Source organism: Blennius ocellaris, assembly GCF_963422515.1.
Source record: "Blennius ocellaris genome assembly, chromosome: 2".
In the NCBI taxonomy this organism is placed as follows: domain Eukaryota; kingdom Metazoa; phylum Chordata; class Actinopteri; order Blenniiformes; family Blenniidae; genus Blennius; species Blennius ocellaris.
The window spans coordinates 31585769-31602144 of NC_137651.1; the positions used below are offsets into that span (position 1 = coordinate 31585769).

Sequence of the window (16376 nt, forward strand, 5' to 3'; positions counted from 1 at the left end):
TCAGTATGACGGATGGAGGGACGGATATTAGGACGAGTACACAACATTGCTGGAATACATTTGGACAAGAGTACCTGGGGGAAACGCAAACACATGAGAAGAACATGCAAACTCCACACAGAAGGTCCTCCTGAACTCAGCTGTCACTGTGAAATGAACCTGTCGGTCACTGATGGGCTCCTGACTGCGCTGCACTTTGTGATCAAGCCGAGGAAAATGAAAAGGTCTATAGTCTTTCTTCTGAAATAGAACGAAAGGAATTGAAAGCCATGGAGTGCAGATTTCAATGTTTCCCTCTGAGATGAAGGAGTGGATGTAAGGACATGCAAATACATGAAAACTTCAATACTTTCACACTAGCAGTTTTTTTCCAAGGCAGAGTGCTTTGCGATGATTTGTTTGAATACTCTGTGTTGTTGCTGTTTCTCCGTGTATATAACCAAGGAACTAATGTGAGACGTGGCGTTCTTCAGGGAAACAACCTGGACGGGTGGCTGCACGCCGCTGAGGTGGTGAGCACTCATGCTTTCATAACTGGCTTGTGTTGAGTTTGCATGTTTGACCTTGGGTTCCTCCCACAGTCCAGTTGGATGAAGGCTGTTCCCGGCCTTTGGCTCCAGAACCCCGCGACCCCGACTCTTTGTCTTGATGTGTTTACATCGTGGTTCCTTCCACGCTGCATGCCACAGTGCGTCGCACACACAGCGAAGGTGGTTGTTTCTGTGAGATTGGAGTCACTGAACTGTTACTGAAGGAGCGCTGAGCCGCTGGGATGGCTGCAGGACCAGTGGAGAAACCATCATCCAGACGCCACTGGGCTGCTGGCTGCTCCCACCGTGTTATTCAGGAGGGAATGAATTACAGAACATTTTCAGATTCCAAACGGCTAATCCTCAAATGAATGGCTCGGGGGATTAACAGACACCACAGTTTGCAGCCTTTATTGACTGTCATTCATCCTGAATGACCTATTATATGTTTTTAAAAGTATTCAATTTATGGATTTTAATAGGTGGGAGTAAAAACGTTTTTTTCCTCAAACTGTTTGTTCTTTTTAGTCGATGCGACTCCATGCCTCCTCACATCTCCTGTGGTCATGTTTGATTTCCTGCGGGCCTGACCAGAGCTCCACACACACACCGGTGTCGTCCTTGATTACCGCCAAGCACAGATCTGGGTACAGCCCGGTGGCGGGGCACAAAGACATCAGAAATCACAATGGGTAGGCGCTGTTTAAAGGAGGAGGAGGAGAAGATGTGAAACTCTTTGCACAAAAAGGTACATCCTGGCAATGTGAATCTGTTGGAAGGGCTGTGGCCTGCTGGGATTTACCATCGTCGCTCTCAGACCTCGACACCAGGCTGAAGACGGAACGTGCAGCAGCTCCTTTCATCTCCCCTCAGATTGGTGTTGAGATTGAAGAGGCCGGCGGAAGGAGACACAAGTCCTCTCCTGCGCGCCGACAGCGAAAGCAATGTTCCACAAGACTACACATTCATTACTCAAAATAAATCTCCATTAAACAAATGCCATATGCATAATTAGGCTATAGGAATAATTAGAATTGTGATTAGTTTCTCCATGGGCCGACCTGTGTAAATTGTGATTGACACCCGGAAAATAGGACGTGCATAAATCTGGCTGCAGAGAGACACGGTCACGTCCAGCGGCACAATAACAACATGCGGCGGGATTCAGAGGCGACGGAGGGATTGAGGCTGTAAACGTCACACACGATGCTGGTGCTACAAGGAGACGCACGTTAGCGCAGCTCTTTCATCACGCTCAGCCGCAAGGCTTCAGGAACAATAAATCCTGCCCTCAGGGGGGTTCTAATCTTTGTTGTTGTTGTTGAAGCTGTTCGTCTCCTTCTATTGATATTAACAAGGTGGACAAAATATTATAAACACCCGTCGTCGTCCAATGATACAAATCATCAGCAGCACAGACGTGGCAGCCCCTATAAAGCATCAGCAGAAGCACAATGTATCAGTGGAGCATAAAGACGGGTATTATCTGTGAGGCACCATCAAGCTGTGGCCCATCTTTGTATTTCACACAGTAAACATTGACTTTTCTTTTTTTTTTATCACGTGCATGTAGTTATTCTTTTATATATGAACAATCCAGTTTCATCCTGGTGAAATGATCATTTGCAGTTCTTACAAACAACATTTTAAGTATAAATCCTGACATTTTCCTTGTTTAGTATTTAAAGTGGAGGTTCCAATCACAACAAACTGTCAGAGCAACACAAATAATGATTGTGTAGGTGGTGTAGTGGTGAGGGTAGGACGGTACCAGGAGGCATGGCGTTTGCAGGTTTTCCTGTGTTTGTGTTTGTGTTTGCTGCTCTTGGGTCTCAATTCAGTGAAGAAATAGCCACCGTCTGCATCAATCAATCTTCTTCACGGGATGCAGGGATGCAGGGATGGAGGGATGCAGGGATGCAGGGATGCAGGGGTGCAGGGAGCGTCGCAGAAAACCCCCAGCATGGAAAACATGCAAATCTCACAGCCACACTTGAACCAGCTCGCCCACCAGCATGCAGCCCCGGTCAATACAACTGAAGGTAACCTTCTTCTTCAACGGTATTGATTTTGTTTCACACACAGATTCAAGTCAGATCCAGAATTAATGTTTGTATATTACAGGCATTGTGGGAAATAATGTCTCACACCATTAGCCATGATGAAATATTCTTACTCTTCACTTTTCTGGTGAATGAAAACAGCTTTGGAGCTCTCTCTCTCTCTCTCTCTCTCTCTCTCTCTCTCTCTCTCTCTGTCTCTCTCTCTCTCTCTCTTGATTGATTGAACTTGATGCACCCGTGACTTTTCCAAATGACGAGTTACTGATATTTTCAGTAACTGGTAAAGTAATTCCCCTCCATCCTGATGTAAGTATTTATAATCTAGTAATTCTTCCCAGTGATCATCCTGGTAGAGAACCCCGGTCACACAGCGAGCGTTGGGCTGCAGAAGACAGAGGACGAGGACCAGAGAGGAGACACACGTCAATATCAAACCAACCAACCAAACAAACACTGTCACAATAACCAACATGTATGATCAGTTGCTTCCAACACTGTTAATGCAGTTGAATACATTTTTATTTGGTTATTTCTTCGGCTCTGTTGTTTGACAAGAGACAGATCTGTGGACTTGGGGAGGAGAATGAAGCTTAAAAACCCCCCAGAACAGAACAGGTGTACCGACATGTTGGTGTTGGAGAGTAGAGATGAATAGTAAGGTATGTGAGGAAGTTGCAGCCTCTGCAGAGGCGCCTGCTGGAGCTCCGCTTCTTAACAGGCTGCTCACGGCACCGTTGTTTCAGAAGGTGAGACGTTTACCGTGTTTACCCTCTTAATTCATGCTGTTAGCGTGTGCATCGGCTAATAAGTGCTAAACATGAGCCTCATCCAATCAACCCTCGGAGGGATGTGAAGATAAATGTTGAAGTTTTTCGGAGAACGGGTGAGAAATGTGAAGACGAATGATCACCAAGGTCAGTGTGAGATGATCCACATCAGGCCTGCAGCTGCGGGGGGAGGCTGGGGGTCAGGGGGATTCCTTTCACCACCATGGTTTAATCTTCAAGAAGAACAAAAGAGCAAGCGGAGGCTTAAACAACTTTGTGTGTTTTAATAAAGTGATCAAATAAGCTTCAGTGTCAAACGCCAAGTTGAGCAATAGTGGCAGATTATTAAAAAAGATTTCAACTTAAAGCTTCAAACCAGCATGAGAATAGCTTACAAAGTTTTACTTTGTAAGTTGTACATATCTCGACTATTCCATTCAATAACAGCCATAAATAAGCCACGGCCTGTTCCCTTGCTGGGTCTTACTCATTTGTAGTGTGTGTGTTGAAGTAAGCAATTCATTGCTTGATGAGCTCCACCAAACCAACAACGCCTCGTTTCCAGACTGACGATCGGAGAGAAAAGATGCAGGCTGCACACAGAAAGCCTGCAAGCCCAGACTCGAGCCAGGAGTCCTCCCAGGGTGCGGCTACAAGGCTGCCCGCTTCACCTTTTCTATTGAGGAGGGATGTAATGAGATGGTGAAAGTCCACACGGATTGTAAACTGCATTGAATCCCGTGGAGACAATTTTCTAAAAACTCCACCGTTGAGTTATTCAGCACGGCGTCCAAACAAGGAGTCAATCAGAGCGCTCTCACTGTCGCTGTGCTCCGGCTTCAAAAGGAAGCGATTACAGCCGGAGCCTTGATCTGTCCGAGTCCCGCTGGCCGGCCGGCTCACGTGGAGGCGGCAGAGCCTGTTATTACCAGTCTGAGGCTGCTGGGCCTCCACCTTTCATCTCCAGAGCCATCGCTGAGAAACAATAGCCAGCCCGGCCCGCCCTTCTCAACTCACCAGGAGGGGGCAGCAGTGTGTGTGTGTGTGTGTGTGTGTGTGTGTGTGTCTGCTCCGCCAATACCCAGAGTGAATCCAGTGTCAGCAGCTTCATTATATATTCAAAAGGACCAGACAGGTCGAGTGTGGCTTCTTTTACATTTTAATGGAAAAGTGAGGACTGGCTGATAAATCCACTGATAAGATGGAAATGGAAAGAAAGAAAACCCCTGAATGTTCCAACAAACAGAAACCAAAGGAGACGTTTCCAGGCTGTAAGATTAACAGTTGTCCCCCCCCCCCCCCCTCTCTCTCTCTCTCTAGGAAATAGAAAAACCGGTGCTGGGAAAAAAGAAAACACAGGACGACAAGACATGTCATGATATGTTCACATTTATTGTGCAGTGATTTGTATGTACATACAATTTTATACACCTAATTTACATGAACAGAAATAAATTAATCTGCTTATGTTCTTGAACTTTGCTAACCTTAATCTGGACTGGACAGCAATCTTTAAAATGAGAAGCACAAGAACTCCAAGTGACACGGGAGTGACGAGGCAGTAATGTGAGTCAATGTGGTCTAATCTTCATCAGTGTTATATTACACACACACACACACACACACACACGCACACACACACACCAAGAAGCAGTTTGTAAGAGGTGCAGTTGTGGTTCTGAAGAAACAGTCAAATATTGACACGACAGGACTATTTCCTATGAGCTCTGCCTGGACCTCAAGCGAGGGCTTTTAGTATTTCAAGCACGAGCCTCTATTCCACCAAAACTCTTGACGCACTTTTTCAGGTTTTAAATCTCTGCATTTAAAGAGTAAAGGAAATTCCTCCAACGCGATGAGGCCGTTTCAATAGTAACCTGTTAAATACTAATAAAGTGAATAAGATTTCCTAAAAAAATTCATTTTTCCAAACTCGTTCTTTGTCATTTACTTGTACATCTTTATAATTTGATAATTTTATTCAATAAATCAATAAAAACATCTATAGTCTTTTAGTGAGGTTAAACAGCCTGAGGGTATTTACAAATGTCAAAGGAATTACATTTTCCAAGACGTCTTACAAACTGCATCTTTAATATTAGAGATTACTATTACTATGGTGCTACATACAGTATTGATCACTGAGACACAGGGTAATTAGTGTGGGTTTTTTTTTTTAATATAAAAACTAGATCTAAGACGCTAGAGTGGAAACCATCTGGATTGTGTACGTTGTAGTGTGTGGACACAGAAGAGAAACGTAAAGTGGAGCGGCTGGGGGAAGTTGAACGGTAAACACAGACGTCAACCTGCTCTCATCTTTTCAGCCTGGAGAAGTCTAACGTTCTACTGCTAGCTTATGGTAAACACGGACGCTAACTAGAGTGACATGCCTATGTAACACCAAACGACACGCCACCGCCGGCCTCCTCGCGCCGCACACAAACACAATTTACAAGATACGCTGATGGCGCTGAAGCGCGGCGCTGCTGGGGCGGCAGGACCTCTAAGCTATCAAAACATGCAGCTTGTGGTGAGTTTGTCTACAGTACGATTCTGTTGGCGGGAAAATGGCTGTGAGGAAACCCAGAGTTTTATTTTTCAGTACAATTATTTCTATGACTCTCAGCATGGCTGTTGTCCCGATGGCCTCGCGCTCTCTCGGCGAACGAGAAGAAACGGCGTCGACACACTGGGACTTCTGATTATTGCACACGAGCACTGAACTTGCAAATGTTCAAGCGGGATGAATGGGGAACGCACGACGTGACAAATGACCGCACGGCTCTTTGGAAGACTATTATACAGAGTTGGGGCGAGTTGTGGGGGGGGGGGGGGGGGGGGGGGGTGTCGACTACGTGGCTCACGGCAGCGTTTGTATTACGGCCCAATGTGGTGGACAGAGGCCACGTCTGAGAGAGTCAGTGCGAGGAACGTTGACACACACAGACGGTAGGAAACGAGGAGTGGGGGGGCGATGAGAGCATTTCTGTGAGGCGGAATCCATCAACACCTGCATGTAACGTATATTACATCCATGATCAACATTCATAGTGTTGTTTCTGTTAAAACACAAAAATAGTAAAGACTCACAGGAGAATCCCAGCAAAGAAACAAAGAGGGAGAGTTTAAAATCCTTGTAAAAAGTAAAAACAGTAAAAGGAGGTAAATGCGATCAGATCAGACACACGGGCTGCCCCACCGACACCAGACGAGACGGGTGACACGGTCATAAGGCCAGACTGTGGCAGGAGGGGGGAGGGGGGAGGGAGGAGGGAGGAGAGAGGAGGGGGGAGGCAGGAGGGAGGAGGAGGAGGCAGTAGGGAGCAGTCGGGAGGGAGGAGGCAGGAGGGAGGAGGGAGGAGGGAGGAGTGAGGAGGCGGTAGGGAGCAGTCGGGAGGCAGGAGGCAGGAGGCAGGAGGCAGGAGTGAGGAGGGGGGAGGCAGGAGGGAGGAGTGAGGAGGGAGGAGGGGGGAGGCAGGAGGGAGGAGTGAGGAGGGAGGAGGGGGGAGGGGGGAGGAGGCGGGAGGAGGGTGGAGGCAGGAGGCAGGAGGGAGGAGGCAGGAGGGAGGAGACAGGAGGAAGGAGAGAGGAGGCAGGAGGGAGGAGGGAGGAGGGAGGAGGGAGGAGGCAGAAGGGAGGAGGGAGGAGGGAGGAGGGAGGAGGGAGGAGGGAGGAGGGGGGAGGGAGGAGGGAGGAGGGAGGAGGGAGGAGGGGGGAGGGAGGAGGGGGGAGGGAGGAGGGAGGAGTGAGGAGGGAGGAGGGGGGAGGGGGGGAGGAGGCGGGAGGAGGGTGGAGGCAGGAGGGAGGAGGCAGGAGGGAGGAGACAGGAGGAAGGAGAGAGGAGGCAGGAGGGAGGAGGGAGGAGGGTGGAGGCAGAAGGGAGGAGGGAGGAGGGAGGAGGGGGGAGGGGGGAGGAGGGAGGAGGGGGGAGGGGGGAGGCAGGAGGGTCTGTGAGTGGGGGTGTTGATGTTTGATGGGCCGTGGGTCTGCTCAGGCTCAGGGGGACTGAGAACCTGACCGGTAGCTCTTGAAGCTGCCCAGCAGACTCTGCACCCCCTTCTTGACCCGGCGGGCCACCGAGTCGGCGGGAGGGGTGGGCAGGCAGGAGGCCAGGCTGGGGGGACGGGCGTCCAAACATTTCTGGTAGCGGAGCTGCAGAAGAGAAAACACACAGTTGAGATTCTACGAGTCACATCCACTTCACTGACAACCCAACCCAAACAAGCAACAACACATTCGCCAACTCACAACATTACAACCACACCTGAAACATGAACAACAACGTGTGCAGAACTCCATTTTTAACACAGCCAGCCGGTGCAGACACACAGTGAACAATGACGGAAGCACGTCCTCCCCAGTGTGGGACGAAGTGGGACGAAGTGGGACGAAGTGGGACTCACCATGCAGGCGGCCTGCACCGCCTCACTCAGGCTGGCAGCGTTGGGCTCACACCAGAACATGTGGCAGGTGAACTCCTGAGGACCCTCGGCCATGATGAAAGCAAAGGTGTGCACGTCTTTCCCCACACCCATGAAGGACAGGAAACGCACCCTGCACTCCGACAGCACCTCCTCCTCCTGGAACCACCAGTTCAAACATCTCAACACTCACGTTTCACACCCTGTGACGCGTTTCTCAGATCAGCAACTAAGAAACAATCACACACGTAACTTACAGGAAGTCGTACGTGAAGGAATGTTTAGTTCACCATTCTCTCACATGGACTCATCGGATATCAACACTTATTGTTTTCACTGTGTGCAGCCACAAAACAGTTTTGTTGCTTCTGTTTGAGTTTGTATTGAAGCAAACTAAAGCACAATGTAAAAAGAGAAAAACAACAAAACGATTTTTAAATCAAGCATGTGACTGCCGAGGGCCGACAGATGAGACTTGTGGTCTGTGGTGAAAAGTGATCTCTGAGACGGTTTGTCCGTTACCTGTCGCGTCAGTATGGTGAGGGTTGCTGGTGCCACATTCACAGAGACCGGAGTGAAGTCTGTTTTGTCTTTGCCATCTATTGCTGCCTGCAGTGTGTCATTGATGACTTCCATACCTGAGAGGAACACAAAGGAACCACTGAACGTTAGCCTCGGGCCTCAAACACTTTTACAACCACACAGCTTTACGAACTAAAAGCGCAAACAATCGAAAAAAAAGGCAGTTTTCTTACCGACTGGTCTGGCCACCGCCTCACATCCAAGGTAATAAACATGGAAGCGTTGGAAGAGTTCATTTTTGGGAGCAGGGAACTCTGAGGAGAGCAAACGGGAGGTGACTGGCTTGTCCCCTCCAGACCAGGGGGGCGAGTGTTAAAAGGAACGGGGCCTACCTTCCACAGAGATGACCACTGGCCTGCTGGGATCAGAGTTCAGTCTGCTCACCCCCGGCCTGGTCGACTTTCTCTCCATCATGATCTGGAGTTGATTTTAAAACCAGGTGAAACTTTGCAAATGACACATGACTCCCTGCGGTGAATTCAAAAGCGTGATCTGAATGTGCTGACCTTGGAGCACATCTCATGGAGGCTGGTGGCGATGTTCTTGGCGGGCGAGTCGCAGCGGAAAACGTGACACTTCAAAACCTGTGTCAGGTTGTCTCGAGCCACGTAAGCAAAGTCCCTGCAGGCGAGATGGGAGGGGGAACAATGGTCAGGTCTGGATGTTGAGTGTGCAAGGCTGAAACGTGTGAGCAAATATATCCTTACGGCACGTAAACACACACACACATGCACACCAGCACTGAACAATAGTTTAATACGTCGTTCAGGAAAACAATCAATGAGGTGTACCTTTCCCTGTTCATGATGGAAATGCAGCATGAAAGAAAGAAATACAGATGTTAGAGGACAGACAGACGGGAAGCAGAAACGGCTTGGGTTGTCATTCTGTGCGTTCTGCAGTGTTGTTCTCGGTCCAGCAGAGGGCAGCAACGTGCAATAAATGACTTTTTGCTGAAAGCGGAGCCAGACAGGAGCCAATCATGAATCCAGCCCTCTGTGCAGACCAACAGGAACATGGCACAACATTCAAAAATGGGAAACAAGGCGTCTTGTCCAAGCACGAGTCATGGAGGAGAAACACTGGCTCAAGCTGAAATCACATCTAAAATGTGAAACGTCACCTAAATGCCTCCTTGTCAGATAAAATGTCAACATTGTGATAGTTTGAGAAGAGGTCCGATTAGGTTTACTGCTGGAAAGGGAACTCATTAAAAACGTACCCGAGATGTCAGATCAACTATTGCTACACCGTCTTTCTCCTTCTTAGTAAAGATCAGGTAGTGAGAGGTAAAACAGTGATTTCCCAACTCCTTCAGCCACATGAAGCGGTTTGAATTGGCCTTGCCGTGAGGACACTGACCTGCCGTTGTCGCGGCCCACACCCCAGACACGGATGCTGCCAATGGGCTGAGCGTGGAGCAGAGTCTGACCCAGCGGGTCGATCAAGTTCATCGTGTCGTTCTCCAGGACCATCAGCATGTCTTTCCCCTGCCGTGACAAACGTCAGGTTAGAGCGAGTGCATGAACTCACCGTTACAACTTTCACCATTTTCAACTGCACATTAGAAGTCAGATTTGAAAATCAAAGTCATATGAAACTTTCCATAAAAAGGTTAAAACACCTAAAAATGTGTTTCCCTATTGCTGATAGTCAAAGCAGCCAAATATCTTTGAAGCAGATTCAAATTAGATGCCATTACCATTCACCACCATGCAAAGTGATGCCGTCCTACACGCAGCTCTACACTGGGGAAAATGGTTGCGCTCACCTCTCCCCAGATACCAGCGGTGTCGTGGAGGTTGTGTTTGTGGTAAGAGAGCTGCCTGATGCAGTTGTTGACGGCAACACTGCTTTTTCCAGGCGCCATGTCCTCCTCTGACATCTCCACCCAGCCCAGGGAGCGCACTGCGAAACACTGACGGAACGGAACAGACATTAGAACCAAACAAGATGGCTCCGGGGGCAGAGACAACTTATTTAGCTGGGGGGAAAAAAGGCAAATACTCTTTAACTGTGATGTACAACACACCTAGTTAAAAGTAGAATTGTGATAGAAAATGGTGGTAAGTTATTTTACTAATCCTCCAAGAACTAAATCTCTGCTTCATCTTTTCCAACTCTGAGGAACATTCCCTGCTGGACCAGTTACCGCCCACAGCAGTCTTGTTGGAATCAACCAGTGAACACAGGATTTACCTTCGTTTCAATATCCGTGCAGAGCGGCTCAAGGTTCTTTTCATCCTCAGATGGAGAGTAATTGTAGCTATAATGAAGGAGAAACCAGACGGTGAGAGAACGTATCAGGAACAGGTCAAAACGCATCAACACCAAGAACCAAGAACCAAGAACCCATCGCAGCGTTTGAAGAGCTCATACTTCAGGTTGATCGATGCATAGCGTAGAGTTGCTCCTTCAAACTCCTTCAGACTTTGATCGGACGCGACCTCTCCCTCCTCCTGAGGACCCAGAGCAACGTTCATGAAGGCAACTTGAATTATTCTCCATTTAAATCAAAAAAGGTTAACAGGCTGACAATGAAACTTACTTAGACTTATCAATGTGATAACTGACATCCTGCATTATTAAAACACAACTCCAAAATGATGAGAGAGAAATAAGGAGCCAGCTGATGTTTGACCATCACATGTTTCTGTTCTGACACACAAACACAGTCTCATCAATATTATTTAAATTACCAGCAGGTGATGCACTAGGTTTTTGGAACAAAATATTAAACCTGATCATTTTAATAGTGATAAGTTTTTTCTTGCCGTTTCTTTCAGGGGAGCGTAACAACATGAGAGTTGCCTGATCACCACAGATCACTTTGAGATTTTAATCTGTTTCACATCGCAAAACAAACCGTCCATCAACACATTCTGCCGGTGATGATCGGGGAGGAAACATAAAAAATATAAAGTCCTGGCCTGCCCTGCTGTAGCTTTAGCAGCTGTCCCCTCTGGATGCTCATTCAAAAGAAATGTGAGGAGTAACTGGAACATTTGATGAGTTTCTGTTCTGTGAATCAGATTCGTCTCCAGTCTTTCTGCAGAGAAGGATGGGAGCGTTGATTCTGTATGACAGCTTCTAGGAAAAGGACTGAGAGGGCACATTCTGCCGTCTTCAGGAGGAGACACAGCTGCCCCCAAATCATTCTATGCTGCAACATATTTGACTCCGGGCGTTTCCACATTCCCCTTTTGGATCTGGACCAGAGTCTCTTCTAGGAACAACGGTTTGGTTTGGGTGACGTGAACACTTCCATGAACTGGAGCCAACAAGCAATCCACTGTCCCCTTTGCTGGGTCTTGGTTTGTTTACAGAGGATCTTTCTAGTGGGCGTGGTGAGATGACGTGACGGAGTCCGTCCAGTAGTAAACAAAGTTAAGCAAATCAGAAGAAGCAGATGCCGAAAGAAAAAGGTTGAAAATTTCTCGTGGGCAGACGTGGAGTAGAGAGGAAGAAGTAGTGAGAAAGGTGCTCATTAATATCTGGTCTGAGGACTAAATGTGGCAGTTGCTTGTGGCTACTCATTAGCTATGAGCTAACTAGCCTAGCCACCATAAGCTAAAGCGGCAGGACTTCCCTCTTTCGGTCCGGACCGATCAACGAGCCGTGTTTCTTCTCTACTTCCTCTCTGGTCAGTGTTTGTTTCAGGCGCCGGCGCCCCAAAACCAGCAGCTGTTGTAATTGCGTGACATTTTCCAGGCAGTTTGATCTTTCAAGGTACTTATTCACTCAAAAACCGAATGTGAACGCCACCGAGCCAAATGTAGGTGTGGAAGAATCCTCCCCTGGGAACAGAGTCCAGGACCATCTGAATGTGAAAGGCACCTAAATGTGTTCAAAACCTACAAGGAAACTGCTCTTTTCAACTGTTAACTGTGAATAAATGGAAACCGTCTTACTTTCCACAGCTCAGCGTCGCCGGGGCCTTCGTCTGTGCTGGACAGAGTCCAAGATTCCTGGAAGATATCAAATCAATTGTATTATTAGCTGAAGTTCCTCACCTCTACTGTGTGTCTATTAGTGTGTGTGCTCACCTCAGGTTCCTCACAGGGCGTGGTCTCCAGGGACATGGTGGAGGACATGGTGGAGTCGCCCACCTTGCCGAGGGGCGACGGCGGCTCCCACTGGGTGGTGCCTGTGGGAATGTGCCAGTAGTATGTGCCGGATGTGTCTCGCACCCTCATCCATCCCGAAGGAAGGTCTGTGTCCGTCTCGAAAGCACTGGAGTCCCAGAAGGACTCTGCAAGGCAGCCAGCAGCGGACAAAGGAAAAGCAAACGTTTCATTGCAGGACGAAAAAGAATAAACAAAAAGCTGTGTGCGGACCAAGCAGAAAATGTTGAACGCAAACAAGTACAAAACAAGAATCCGTCTTCCATCAACAGCAAAAACGTGACCATCAGTCTCCATTATCAAATTATTCCTCAAAACATGATCCATTGCTGCATCCAGAGGGCAAACTATGGTCATTCGATGGTTAATGCTCAACACCACAAGACATATTCATGTAACAAACCCAGAATTTAAACAAACTATAGTAAAAGAATCATTTGATTCCATCTTCTAGAGCCTCAACCTAAAGCAGCTTGTTTCTGATGTCAGAAAAGTTCATCACATATCTTTTGACCGTGATCTGTTACTTAAAGTAGAAATGTAGTTTTGATTTCCAAGCCTGGAGAAACACTGGTAATGTATTTCATCATTTTCAGACAGCTAGTTGATATTTATTTCAATCTTGCGGCTCGGGCTGATCCTATCTATCGTATTGCAATGTGTCAAATTTTTATTAAAAACACTGTTTAAATTTCATTTGTGACTTGTGCACATCTGACTCTGCCATGTTTGTTTTCAGTATTTTGATGGTAAAACCAGCCTGTTAACTTATTTTGAGACAAAATATTAATAAAGTTTGCTGCATGCACTAAAATATGTCGGCGATTGCTTCTTGCTCGTTACCTCTGTTGCCGTTGGGAGAGCTGTCAGCGGTGTTGTCCTGAGAAAGTGCAGGCCAGCTGGACTCTTCGTCAGTCGGTGTCCCGTTCATGTTGGAAAAGAGAAGGCAAGCGTTTCTGCCCACAACGCCGCCGTCTCTCTGAGCCTGGGAACCGCTCTGTTCTTCTGCCACGTCTTCCACTCCAGTGCTACCGGACGTCTCCTCATCCTCTTCCGATTTGTTCTCCTTCTCTTTATCATCTTCCTCCCCGTCCTTATCCTTCTCTTCCGTGGACTCCAGGGTGTCGATGAGGAGCGGCTCATTCAGGATGTTCTTGGACTCCTCTTGACTGAGGCCAGCGCTCGTCGCTATTTTGGGAGACTTGGTCTGCTGCTCCTCGTTTCCCTGCTGTGCTTCCTGAGTGGTGTTCTGGTGAGGGAAGTCTTCCTTGTTCCCATTCTGATTGATATTGCAGTTGTGATCCTGATCCTGGTGGTTTTCCGCGACTTTGCGCAGCTGATTCTGGCCTTCTTTCAGCCACTTGGCATTGTTGCCGGTGGGCTCCTGGTCGCACCAGTGGCTGCCCTCGTTCAGCTTGTTCTTAAGCTCTTCATCTTGCTTCTGTTTGTTTACAACGTATGTCATATCTTCATCATCATGACCACCCATGGTAATGTCCCATGTAACTGATAAGCGGAAATAAGGAGAAAAGAAGAAAACATGGTAAGGTTGAGCTTCTTGTTTTCATCTTAAATGAATTAACTAGTAATTAGTAGCTACTATGTCCATCTGGCTGATCTGAGTCTTTGGTCTATACAACAGTAACAGAACACCGTTAGCACTTCTGCATGACAGCAGAATAGATTTTTGCCACCATGGCCTGTCGGAGTAAAGCTTATTTGTTCTCCCTGGGAACGTGTGTGTGTGTGTGTGTGCATGCAGGCGATTTTAACCTCTGCAAGGCCCTTGATCAGCAGCTCCAGGACTCTGTCGGCATCCTGCTGTCCAGCACGTGCAGTTCAGGTTAATTATGAATGGGATGGCTTCAATGCAGAGAAGTGATTTCCCCAATGGGGGATCATTAAAATACACTGGAAATGCCTGATTCCTCTGTCCTTTGTAAGGATGAACTTCAACAAGTCCCAATCTCAATCAGGAAACCTAAGGTACCATTTTCTTTTATTTTTATAGCACTGTATTAATCCCCAAGGGGAAATTCCTTTCTGAATGGACCCATCGGTAGCAGCCACACAGAGCAGCGCTCAGGGGGAGCTGGGGGCCCCGAGGGTCTTGCTCAGATACCCCCAGTGCATGTTTCTGGGGAATGTGGGAGGAAACCAGAGGAAGCCCTCACACACAGGGAGAACATGCCAACTCCACACCGGAAAGGCAACGGGGCCATATTTACACTCACGGCCTTCTTGTTGTGAGGCCAGGACACCAACCACTCTGCCACCGTGCAGCCAATGGACGAAGACAGTACCAAAAGTAATACATATTTATCAGATACAAATATTTAAAAGAAAACTGCATTTTTCTCTAAGCAGATTTCACAGATAGTAAAGCAATTGTGTGAATTACTTGTTTTCCTTTTGCAATGCCATTTTTTCCCCGCATACCATAAGATACAGAAACTGGGTAGAATACACAGCTACATGCTACATGTGTTATCTTGTTTTGTAGTTTACACTGACTCATCAACATGTCAACATTACCACTGTCCTATGACAAGAAATAACTGGATTGAAATGATAAATTGACAAGGCGTAGAAAAAAAACACTTTTCTGGCTCCGATTGGCTTACCACCTCATTAATGGATGGATTAAGTAACGGGCTTTTCTTTATTTATGACCACTTGTGTGGATTTTACCTGCAGACTCGTCGTTTCCTGTTTCACTACATTACTGTTAGCGTGCTAGCTAGCTAGCTAGCAGGCCAGAGATCTACAAACAGCAGTTCAGCGAGCACCGCCTCAAAAGACGATTTAAATGTCGATTATCAACACGAAATACATCCATAAACACGAGCTATATCGCAACTGCTAATACATTAAACGTTTATTTACTACAGATCAACGATGCCAGTTGAACAGTGAAGTTCGTCTGTTATTCGTAGCTTACAAGTTGGCAAGAAGTGCGTTCGCTTTCACTGTTAGTCATTCCACACATACGAAGCTCACTTCAGCAGCTTCACCTTCCATTTGCCAACACGACCTTTTTTACTCTTTGGGGAATTATCTCAACAGACTGGGTTACAACACTAACATTAACACTAACAATTTAAAATTCAACAATATGGTGGTTGATGGAAATTTCGTGTTTGCCAAGCTACGAAAAGAAACACAGTGATGGACAAGAGATGCCATCGCCGCAGCTGGAAATAACGGGCACCATCCGCCATCATCTCTGCTAGGCTAACGTTAGCCTCGGCTCGCAGTGCAGAACGTTTATAACGGAGAATCAAATACCAACATTCATTCATTGACTCGATCGTGGATGGCGATGACTTACCGGGTCCACCAAGCCTCCCTGTTGTCGTACCGCGGCGATGGATGTCAGCGAGCTACATAGTTCCGTGAATCGTGAGGGCTCGCCTGGTTTCTCGCCGCTGCTTTCTGTCAGTGGGCTCGGCCGGTGATGGAGGGCGAAGCTGCGTCACGCACTGACGTCACGGCCCGAGCCCACTCGTGCCACCGCCGGGGCGCCGTGCGTAGTGGAGAAACAGAAACTCCACCGACACTTCTTTTTTGGACATAAAGATCCGCTGCTGTTCATCAAAAGTCAATGACATTTCAGAATGTTCTTTTTTTGAGGAAATAAATCCTGTTTGACATATTTTTATTTCTATTTGATATTGCATGAATTTTTTTCATACATCTCGTCTATGTTCACATATATTGTGTGGTATCATTTGTCAAATTGGAAAAAGTGCATGTAAATAAATTATTAAGAATGATTACAATTACATCCAAAGATGCTTCTCCTTCATTCACTTTTGGTGAATTGATATTGTATGTATTTTTGCCATACATCTCGTCTATGTTCACATATATTTAGCATGGTATC

The 16376-nt window shown here is 47.2% G+C and overlaps 1 protein-coding gene across 1 annotated transcript; it reads right to left on the minus strand.

The window, feature by feature from the left end:
• Positions 1 to 4731: 4731 nt before the first annotated feature.
• On the minus strand, positions 4732 to 15947 carry apbb1 (amyloid beta (A4) precursor protein-binding, family B, member 1 (Fe65)). Its single transcript, XM_080511848.1, has 14 exons — positions 15822 to 15947; positions 13334 to 13996; positions 12413 to 12618; positions 12278 to 12334; positions 10746 to 10825; positions 10566 to 10632; positions 10138 to 10284; positions 9729 to 9856; positions 8873 to 8987; positions 8699 to 8783; positions 8540 to 8620; positions 8307 to 8422; positions 7767 to 7943; positions 4732 to 7515 (listed from the first exon to the last, which is right to left on the minus strand). The coding sequence occupies exons 2-14, from the start codon at positions 13977 to 13979 to the stop codon at positions 7360 to 7362; spliced, it is 2061 nt and encodes a 686-aa protein (XP_080367974.1). The 5' UTR covers positions 13980 to 13996; positions 15822 to 15947; the 3' UTR covers positions 4732 to 7359.
• Positions 15948 to 16376: the final 429 nt, after the last annotated feature.